Below are 11899 nucleotides of genomic sequence, written 5' to 3'. Positions count from 1 at the left end.
TTTATATAACATTCTATACAATATTCTATAATGTATTATATATTATATTATATTGTACATAATATTTTATATTATTATACTCTACATTATTTACTCTATAACATAACATAACACATTTTATGAGTTCCTCACACATTTATTCAAAATAAAAAGAATGAAAATTAAATTACGGTACGTATCGTAATATTTTTATAATCGACTGTGCATAATCTTTGAATATTACCTTATTAAGTTTATTTCAAAATCTCCATAAATATAACATCGATTAATTGAAACAAATACTATCTTCTGTGGCTAATAAAACAGCAATGTTTACGATAAAATCCGAACGATGTGTCTTCCATCGAGCATGAACCAAATTAATTTTCGATGACACGACGAACGTGTTTAATTACGTCCCAGCTGTCCAGTATTTCACACATAACGCGTCGATTAATTTCCCCGTTTTGAACATATATTCGAGCTGGGAAATTTTTCCTGTTCCCTTCGTCTCATTAGGTATTCTTCTAAAAATTAAATGTCAGACTATGATACTTGTCACGTCAATGTGTGCCGGCTGAATAATTCTTTCCTTCGCTAATTAATACCCCCCACGAATATGTCGTGTCGCGAGAATTTATGAAAGCCTTATAAGATTTTTAGAGATATGTTCAATTTCGATAATTTTCATTTTTCCTCTGTAATTTTGCCTTCCTGCAAGACGTTGCTTAGCTTCTTCCTCTATAGTTCCACTTTTTAAAGAAAGATCAGGATCTTTGCATTTATAAAATATTTATTTGCATTTATTTGCAAAAATATTAGTTATTTATTTTTATTTTATTTCTTAATTTTTATTTTAATATCAAGTATTCATAACTTTTATTATCTTTCATTTCTGAACTTTTTATCTTTGCTATTTTCATACTTCCCGTTATTTTTTACTTACACTTTTATTTATTTTCGGTTATTTTAATTATTTCCATTTATCTTCGTGACTCTTCTTTTAAATAATTTATTATGGAGAATTAATCAGTGAATTTAGTAAATGTAATTACACGTTGAATTGTTGCGATGAAGTTATAATTATAATGGATAATTGTGTGTAATACCGAGCAAAAGTCTGGGATCATTTCTAATATTAAAATTTTATGAATGAAAACGTAATAAAGAATAATGTAGTCTATTATCTTTTGCTTTCAGTAGATTTATTAAAGGCTTTTTTGATTGTTCTGTCGCCCTTGTCTTTCCTCTTTTCAAGCAACAATGTACTATTACATTTAATTTACAAATTTGGAGAATTTTTATGGATTTTTCAGTTTACTTTAAAACACCTGCTTACTGGGTAATTAAATTTATTATTATTAAATTATATAATAAAAGGTACGTAAAAATTAGTATAAATGTTTACTAATTAATAGCAGAAATTAATAGTATCGTGACGAAAATGGAATCATGAATACAATTTCGATGAAAATAATTCGTAGTTATAATTTAATAATTTTCTGTAGCTGTATGTACCAATTTAAAATATATAAAAATTTAAGAATTTATTTCAAAGACATATTAATTTGGGATATGTGAAAATTTAAATATTTATTTCCGAACCTAACCTAATTCAAAATATACTAAAGTTCCTATATTTATCTACAAAGTTTATATTAAAATTCTTATTTAAAATGATATACCAAAAATATAATAAAGTTTAAAGTTTTTCCTGTCTCATGAAATTTAAAAATTACGAGTAACAGTATATATGTGAGATTTTTTATTTAAATAATATAATTATGTATATTGCATATTAATTATGTATATTGCATATTACCACGTAAGAAATTATGTGGTTCTTTCAAGGTAGATCGCTCATGCGATACCAACCGTAAAATAAGTTTTCAGTGTCGTATTATACATCGTATTATGCAGTTTTATACTGCACTGATTTTTCCTAAAATAACCATTCATTTTCGACTTCATTGATGCATTATATTAAAATCTCGTGGAGAGTGTGGGAAATTTGGACAAGATCGTTGAAGCTTCTTCCAAGCGTACCATAATTTTAATTGGTATTTAAATTATTATTTTCCAAATTTATATCTTTATCATCGTGTAGGAAATTTTACGTGTCAATTCATTTTGTAGTTTAATTTTCAACTTAATTTTTCTCCTTTGATCACAACTTTATGTTGTGATTTTAGAGTAATTGCAAGAATTTTCATTTCATTTCTATAATTTACATCCAAGTGTTTTATTATATTATTTATTTATTATATTATTATGTATATTGTATATAATTTTTATTATATTCCTTCAATATATTTTATTATTTTGTTTATTAGAAAAGATAAATTGGAAAAATTGTAAATTGATTTATAAACAATTTTAAACAGTTATACAGAATAATTGATCATTTTATTCTCTGATAACTACAATATAATTGATTTTAACTATATAAATATGTAAAAGATAATAAACGAATTATTTTTATTCTCGTGTTGATTATTTTTAATTATACTTATAATCGCATCTACATAATCGACTGCTTTACAATTTCTCTCAAACACGTAGGTGGAAAGACATTTAGAGAATTGCTTTAAATAGTTTTAATAGTACCATGATTTTAATCTCTATTACTTTTCAATGGCTGAAAAAGCCTTAGTATGTATGACAGCGTTTAAACGTGATACCCTTGATAATTTTCAATATCTGGAAAATCGATGGTGAAACTGATATTAGCTTCGATATTGGAGCAACAACTGTTTAGAACCGATAGAAACGGTAATAATGGTAATAATGGGACAATCAAAGGGGTGGCTTTTGAGGGGCGGAAGGGGTGGTTTTCCTACTAAAGCTAACGCCGTATAATTCTTTGTACGAGATTCATTATCGCGAAAATCGATTCGAAAGAATCATCGAGATTATATATTATATTTTATGGGCCATCTTTTCAACGTAATCTATGGTGATAAAAAGTGGTATAGTAAACGATTTAATATTGAGAAATTTTCATTTAATTTTTAAATTGAAATTCTTGTCTGAACTATTATTTTAGTAAATTATTACTTTACTGCTATTAATAATAATAATAATAACGATAATTAATAATATAATAATGAAAATGTTTTCAACGTAAATATGGCGATAAAAAAATGGCATAGTAAACGATTTAATATTGAGAAATTTTCTTTTAATTTTTAAATTGAAATTATTATTTGAACTATTATTTTAGTAAATTATTACTTTATTGCTATTAATAATAATAATAACGATAATTAATAATATAATAATGAAAATGTTTTCAACGTATATAATTAATAATAATAAGAATGGTTAATTAAATTTTATTTCGTGAATTTCAATATTTTTTTGTAAATTTATATCTGTTGTAGCTTTTACCAATTTAGATGATGCTTATAAACAAAACTTATTTGTTATATAAATGATTTTTAAAGAGATTTAATTATTTTTTAAGAATTTGGTAACTTATGTAGAATTTTCTAATTCATATTCAAAATATAGTTGTTTGATTTGAAAATATTAATTTTTATATCTGTTTTATTTAATTTTAAACAATTAATTAAATATGAAATAATTTTATATAATCTTAAATATTGTAAAGATGACTCTTTGTTTAATAAATGATTTCATTATTTTATTTTAATATTATTTTATTTTATTTTATTCAACGTTTAATTCACATTTGTTTGAAATTAAGAAATAAATGAAAGTGGATTGGTATAAGATAAAATTATGAAAATATTATAAACATAATAAACATTCTACTGTTATAAATGTAACGATGAAATAAATAAAAGATTTCGACTTAGAGATATTATTTATTACAATATAAAAATTCAAATTTGGTTTATCAGATAATATAATATAATTTTGAAAACTGATATCGCTAATAGTTTCAAAATTAATTCTATAAACATTTAAAGACCTTTCCAATAACATCTTACTAAATATACCATAATAAATGTTTCATAAGTATTCTACGTATATTTTAATTATTTTTAAACTTGATCGAAATATCTTTAAAAAATTCGAATTCGAAATTATAATTCAACATACTTATCTTCTGAATCCTCAAAAAACCTAACTATAATTTAACTACATAGAACTATAATATAACCATAACTAATTTCCCCTAAACCTAACCTCCATTTCATCCAAATTTCTCCTCGTTTATCTGAAAAGAACCAGCCATAACCATCTTCTCGTCAAATCCATCGTACCTAAGTCGTTACTTTACGTTTGCAGGTGACATGTCAGAACGAAGACAGCGCGCAGTGTATGCCAAAGTCAGCTTTCCTTGCCCTGTTACATCACCCGGAAGTTAGTTCAAATCTGGACGCCTACTATAGTCTAATCATGAGAAATTACGACAAGTCACACCTGAGAGCTTTAATCGAGGGAAGCGACGATCATGAACTGTGTATACCTAGTCACGTTTATCTGCAACTGCTGAAGGACCCAGTGGTGCGGAGCGATCTCAGCGCCATTCTCAACGGCAGATCACAGAAGCTACCCGAGATTGTCGGACGCCTGCTCGACGACAGTGACGAGATGGACGAGAGAGAGCCCCAGCCTGAAGCTCAGAAGAGAAGCATCGCGATATTAGCTAAGAACGACGATTTACCGATCAGCATCTACGATCGTATGGTGGATATTGAAAACGACGAGGAAAAGAGGGCTGTCCTGTCAAGGTATGTTTTTGTGTTTGATACGAACACTGAAACTATTAACTTGCAATGTGTATCAATAGTATATAGTATAACATAGTGTAAGGTGAGGGATAAGAAGGAAGAAGGGAAAAGGCACGCATGAGATAAATAACACTGTTTTGAATTTAACCGTTTGAGTCCCAAAGGTTTTTAAAAGAATTACCAGTCGAAAAACCCCGAACACATACGTACTTGTTGGTGCTATATGACGTACTATGCGTGGCTGAAAAGAAGTCATCTGAGAAACTTGTAGGATCGAATCCCCACCAACCCAACCATTCTAACATCATGGCAGAAGTAGAGTAAAGCGCCTCCCTTATTGGCAGCACTGATCCCTTCCTATTAGCCCGGTCAGAGAACACCACGTGACAAAGAAAGCGAACGAAGCAACGAGACAAAGCGAGATAGACGCAACAAATAGATGCAAGAGCGTAGACTCGTCCCAAAAGCATATTAACTTCAGATTCTTCCGACGAACACGTGATTATTTTCAATTACTAATTACTAATTAGCATCTTGATTAACTTTTCATTGCATTATGCAGCAAACGCGCTGTACTGTACACATATTTTTTATATTTATGTTGTATCGTAGGATTTTTTTAAACGGTTATCTAGTACGATGCAATTATATAATTAATTTATCATAAAAAATACATCTTAAATTTTAAATCAATTTTCATAAATGATGTTAATTATTATTACTTTTGTACTCCTTTATCTTATAAAGCTTCCGAGCTATTGTCATCTGATTCCTTATCCGACTCACTGCTTTGTATTTCCAATCCTAGGTCTTCAATTATGTCTTCTATTATTCGAGTGTAAGAATTTTACGGATATCTTACGCCTATGTTAACGTATCACGTTTCCGCACTTGGAGGTAGTAGTTTTGGGAGTGTCATAGAAGAGTGGGTATTACTAGTGGAATACCCCTCTTGCCCCGCAGCCGAACGAGTTGACTTCTTTTCAGCCACGCATAGTATATACGACGGGTGACTACAGTCATCGGCCACAAAAATTAACACAAATACTCCCGTTCCTCTTAGCACTCTTCGCAAAGAATTGCAAGCACTATTGCAATGACCGGTTTTTCTTTTTTTTCAAGAAATTTGTCTCCAAATGCTAAAGAATAATATTTTCACCTTTGGTATGGCGACTCATTCTACGGGAAAGTCTCCACAGCGACTTCAAATAAACGGTTCATGTATATAATCATATATATAAATGTCTACAGTCATACCCCATCTATGGATAAGTGTCTATAGTATAAATAAAAGTGTAAATACTTTTAAGCACTGTACTTTGTACACCAATCACCTGAACTTTGCCAATTTTCAAGCTTCTACTATGTCAATCTTCATACGAGTCTTCTACCTTACATAGGTTCCCCTCAGACACCTAGACTAAGAACAAAAGTCTGTATCCAATAATTCCACCTATTTTGATAGTTCCAGTGTTAACCAATTTTCAAAATTGAAGATAGACCTTAAAACTAGTAAATTTCCTAATAAGTAGATGGAAACTAATTTTTCTAATCATTTCTCCAAACAGCGAGCAGAGAGGTCAGAACGACGAGGTATCCCGAGACTATTTTCTACCTAGTGGTCGCTCAGAATTGCAAGGCTTACGGGATTTCTCATTGGAGAAGCGAAACGTCGGAACTCTGGCTAGGGATTTCGCTTTACCACCTGGCAGACGTAACATTGCATCCCTGCTTCGCGATTACGACCCGAGCAAGGGTAACAGGGACCGTGTGACTCTTTCTGGAAAGAGGAACGTCGCGTCCCTGGCTAGGACGTATGCTCTACCTCAAAGCGGAAAGAGAAACGTAGCATCCGTGGCCAGAAGCAGTGGATTGCCTTATGGAAAACGATACGTCGGTGCTTTGGCCAGGTCGGGAGAGTTCCCCATCCGTGATCAGAGAAGTGTCTCGTCTTTGGCTAGAAATTCCGCTTGGCCTGTGACGCTGAAGAGAGGGGTCCTGCTGCCAGGCAGCGTGATCTTGAAGGCTCTCTCGCGTCATGGTAGGTCGTTGTCAGACGAGATAAACGCGAGGAACGATCTACTGGATCTTCAGGAGCTGAGCAACCTTGAACAGGGTGACGATTACGAGGATGAGAAGCTGAGCGATACATTGGCGAATTTTGAATCGAATGTCAGGAGACCTAAGAGACAGATTGGATTCTCCGACGAGTATCCCCTGCCTGTGATGCAGAATACGAACGCTTATGATTATGAGGAGATGATGGATACTGTACTCAATGGACAGTACCCGAACACTGAGAAGAGGTTCATGGGTGAGTAAAGTAATCTTGTGTCTCTATGGGGTAGTTTAGGAGGATATTAGAGAGATGCACATTGATGTCAGTCTTTGTGGGTGAGTGAGATTCACTGTGATATTATTTTTCTTTTTTTCTTTAATTTGGTAACTTTTCATTCATGTTGATAATGTTTTGAAGGGTTAGGGGTTACAAGTTTAAAAATGAAAAGTTCTTTCATATACTTAGTACGGATTAGGAATACTTTTTGTATTGAAATATAGGTAATTTGTTACAGAAAGTTATCAAAAGTTATTGATTTATAGAATCATTTTTCTACTTTATACTATTATTTCGAGTTATTATATAAATGGGGAACTAAAATAATCGTTTCATAGAAATATCTTATTAAATTATTATTTTAAGATTTTATACAACACTCAATATGGAATGAAAAACATTTGATAATATATAAATGATCTCACAAAAACTATTTGACAATATAATATTAATTCGCTATATATGAAATTTTAAATAATATTAATTATTTCAGTTTTTGAAAATTTCTAATAGAATGCCTGATTATTCATTCTTTGCATTCTCAAATGCATATTTCATTTAACACATTAGTAAAAGATAATGTGAAATATTATTGAATATAAATTAATAAAATAGTATTTAACAACAGTTTAAACATTAAATAAAGTCAAGAAAATCGTGTTGCATTTCAAATAACCGTTAAAGAGTTCTAGATATGATGAAATTACCAAGGTTCTACTAGTAGGGTTAACTGTGTAAACCAATTGATGTCTTAAATGGAACCTACCTTACCTACCAAGAATTGGCGCGCTATTTAAAATGAACATATTACAATATCCATATATAGAAAGCGCTTTAGTTTCTGAAAAATATTACATAAATGCAATATTCTAAGAAACATATTACACCATACTTAACACGTTTACAGTTGCTAACATTACCAAATCGTTAAATAAATCTAAAAAATTCGAAGACTCAAAATTAAACGCAAACAAAAATTTGAAAAGCTCACTTTCGAATTTTCATTGCGTGTTCTATCACTTCCTATTATTAATTAAAATAAATACAAAAACTGATTTTTCTATTTTTATTAGTCTTATAGTAGCCATGGAGAAAGAATACTTACTACATTAGCAGCCATTAACGTGTTAATATTTATACAAATATTTCAATTAATTTAAAAATATTCAAATTTTCTTACATTTTCTAAAAATTTTCCACCATGGTTGTTCGTGCCAAAGAGGAAATCAAAATTGCCCCCGAAGTACGAGACCCAATCGGCATATGGCAATTCCCGTTCCTTTTCCTTTCAAACATACCTAACCTTAACAAACAACCAGATTAATTAACTTTTCAACCGAACAACAGCAAGCGAACACGCTATGTTCCTCGCAAGCACCATTGTGCTCGTCAGTCCGATAAAAGTAGACCTCGACCCGTTCGAGCGAGTGTATTTCATGTCGCCGGGGAATGGACATGTCAACCACGTAGTTGAACGTGAAGTCAGAGATCGAGGGTAACTCGAGCGCTATCTGTGAATGTCAGAAACAGGTTCTGCACCGGAGATGCAGCCGGAGGTAGGCCAATTCGGCTACCCGGAAACGTTTCAAGCGAGTAAGAGGCACATCGGGGCCCTGGCACGTCTTGGTTGGCTTTCATCTTTCAGGGCTTCTCGATTTTCGCGATCGCCTCGGTATTTAGTTGGCAGGTCAGACCATTAGGTTCTAACCTGCTCTTTTCTATATCTCTCGTGTGTCTTTTTGTGTCAGTGTTTCTCTCTCTCTATCTTTCTTCTATTGCCTCTTTGTATTATTCTCTCATCACGCTGTCGCGAATGTCTACGCCTGAGTAAGAACACAGAAAGAATGGAACTAAAGAACGATCGTGGGGAAATGAGTCATCGGCAATATTCGAGTAGTCGGAGAGGGAGATCCCATCCTTATGGACCATAGAGAAAGCAATGTTCTCAGCTATTTTACGCCAAATGTTCACCACTATGCCATCTTCCATTCTACTTCTGCCTTCACGTGGACCCTTCACGTTAGTAGTTAGTAATTGCAATGTAGATGTCTCTGTGTGGCACATCTCGATGTGTTGGGTTCGATTAGCGTGCTCATATGGTAAATGTCTTTAGACTAGCTGGGATGACGGTGTAAAAAACTTAGAAGAAAGAATCGGTAGTCAATAGGTAGTTCTAGATTATAGTCTTAGAATTATCCGCTGTTACATTGTCGCTACTGTGTTCGTATGTTGACTCACAAATGTCTCACAGGGTTATCTATTTGGGGAATCTCTGTTACCGACTTTCCTTTAGATTATCGTTGATCGTAATTGATGTATCGATTGGGTGAGAGATGAAGGAAGTGGATACCTTATTTAGCAATATGTTCTGTCATTTTGGAATCTTTTTGTGGTTTCAACAAGAAGGTATCTGATTTATGCCTGTAATTATTTTAGCGCCCTACTACTATGTTTTCTTGAATGGTCAATTGTAAGTAATCGTTGTCTTATCAGAATTCGTTTTTGTTCGCGAATTATTGGATATACATAGATTACCCTGTTTTCTGTCGTTAATCCTATTGGCAGACAATGTTTTGTTACGAGCAAGCAATTCATAACCTCTGCTTGATATTTTGTATATTTTATTCGTACTTGTTTAGATGTTTAGTTTCAGAGACATATGTTTTGTAAACAGATTTTTCACATTCTATTGCTAAAACATTGTGCTGCCTTTAACTGTCAAGTAGATAAGTGTTGAATATTAGATATGTGTCATGCTGTCAAGTTTCTTTACTCATCGAGACTTTACCGTCAACGGGTAACATAAATGTCTCATACGCTTATATCTGTACAATTTTTCATGCAGTAACTAATAGGTGGCACCAGCTGTTATGCAAACACAACGGACGCCTACTATCGTATTCGTTATTTTCTCACATATGTATGTCAATGTCAGGATGCGGTTGAAAGGATGACATAAATGAACAGGAGGTGATTCCTTATACAAAGATACATTAAAAGAATAACATAAAATTTTTTGCAAATTCATTGAATATATATTATTATTACTTCTATATAAAAACATCATATATAATTAATTCAAGACAATTGATATGGTTTTTCGAGAAATATTATAGTACATTTACAATACAATATTATAGCATATAATATATTTTTTTGAAGAACATTTTATTTTATTTTCATATATTAAAAAATATATTTGAAGATTTAAATAATTAAGGCACGTTAGTGGGATCATATTAGTGAGATTTAATCTTAATAGGTAATTGGTTCGTATTGTACGAATTACATAAACAGAATTTTATTTTTGTTGACTTTTCATTACCATTTTATTAACGATTAATTTGTAGTATTGTAATATATAATTATATATTCTTTTTTGTATAATAATAATTATATATAATTATATATATTTGATAAATTGAATATTAAATATTTAGGTATATAAATATGAGATGAACTTTTAAAATCAATTTTCTTAGAAACTAAGTTGCGAATGAAAAATTTTATCTTATAATTTTAATTATTTGCATAAAGAATTACTCGCTGCCCTCATGTACCATTTTCTTGATCGCACTCTGTATTCAGCGGATGTTAATGTTTATGCGCCATTGTAGCGTAATAACGATAACCATATGTAGATTATATAAATTCTATGTGCTATATAGACTAGTAATCTGCGGTGTAATTAGTTGAAAATCATATTTCGTGATTTGACACGCATCTGAATCATGTATTTTAGGGAGGATTCCGTACATGGGACCTCGTCCGACTACACCTCCGACTCGACGACAAGGTCGCTAAGACCTAACTTTAATCCAAGGGTACGCTACGTTCGAGCCATGCACGGGGATTGTCGACACGGCTTCAAAGGGTTTCCCCGTTTATCGACTACAGATAATTATTTCCACCAGAAACTTCCTAGCTCGTTGCGATCCAAATCGTTATAAACGGTTCCTTTAATTATTTATTACAACGGTAAATATCTATTAGCTAGTCATATCATTCATACGTTTTCCAGTATATATTTAAAACTGAATAGAAGTTACAAATATTTTGCTGCGAAATAACTGAATTTATCTGAAAATTTTCGATATTTATCTGCAGTTGATATGAAATTATTCTTTAGTGATTTTTCGTATTAAGTTACCTGCAGTCGGTAAAAGTTCCTTCAGATTATCGTGTTTACAAAGTGCAGGTACAGGGAGCGTATCATTGTTTCCCTTTGAATAATTGCTTGAAATAACCTAATTCTTGAAGGCTGATAAAATTCCTAGACACAAATGACGGAACTTAAATTTACCGAAAATTTGCAGATTCGTTGTACCTAGTGAGTATTTTGATCGGTATTGTATTTATTATCAGATAGTGCGATATCTATATGCTTTTCGTGCTCCAACGATTATCAATGTTTGATGTAGACCGTCGACTAACTAGTTAATTTCTACTATGTTACTAAATACTTGTCACTAGCAACCAAAGATTTTATAAAGCGAATTATTTGCGCTTTCCATCGTTGTACAATCCGACACATACTATTTTATATGTAATACATTTAACGGCTTTGTACTGTATTTAATTTAGCGCTTACTAACTTAATACTCTAAGTGTAATTTAAGGAGAAAATGGCAGTCAACGCGAGACAAAATTCCGAGCGACGTGGAATTTTTCTTTTACCTAACCTTGTTAAATAGAACACGATCGAATAGGGAACCTAATTACCGTGGTAATTTACATCGTGTTAGTGCACATTTACCGTATTCGTTGATTAATTTGATAATTTACGACGCAGTGCACGAAGGAAATTACGTTTACATAGAATGAAAGGCTTTTTAACGAGTGCACAAATACCACTTGCAATTTGATTTTACGATTTTTACCC

General features: G+C 31.8%; 1 protein-coding gene across 2 annotated transcripts in view; it reads left to right on the top strand.

The window, feature by feature from the left end:
* Nplp1 (Neuropeptide-like precursor 1) overlaps window positions 1-10967 on the top strand; it is a 32797-nt gene extending 21830 nt beyond the window's left edge. Inside the window, exons 2-5 of one of the 2 annotated variants that reach the window (XM_017899976.1) lie at window positions 4237-4682; window positions 6251-6996; window positions 8542-8704; window positions 10760-10967. In XM_017899976.1, coding sequence (XP_017755465.1) covers window positions 4237-4682; window positions 6251-6996; window positions 8542-8704; window positions 10760-10967 — 1563 coding nt within the window. The remainder of the gene's footprint in view (window positions 1-4236; window positions 4683-6250; window positions 6997-8541; window positions 8705-10759) is intronic. The other variant, XM_017899975.1, reaches the window with a different exon arrangement.
* Window positions 10968-11899: the final 932 nt, after the last annotated feature.

The sequence above is a fragment of the Eufriesea mexicana genome, unplaced genomic scaffold (assembly GCF_001483705.2).
Source record: "Eufriesea mexicana isolate 0111107269 unplaced genomic scaffold, ASM148370v2 scaffold1030, whole genome shotgun sequence".
Lineage (NCBI taxonomy): Eukaryota > Metazoa > Arthropoda > Insecta > Hymenoptera > Apidae > Eufriesea > Eufriesea mexicana.
Note: the sequence above shows the minus strand (reverse complement) of the source record. Positions and strands in the feature narration are given on the sequence as shown.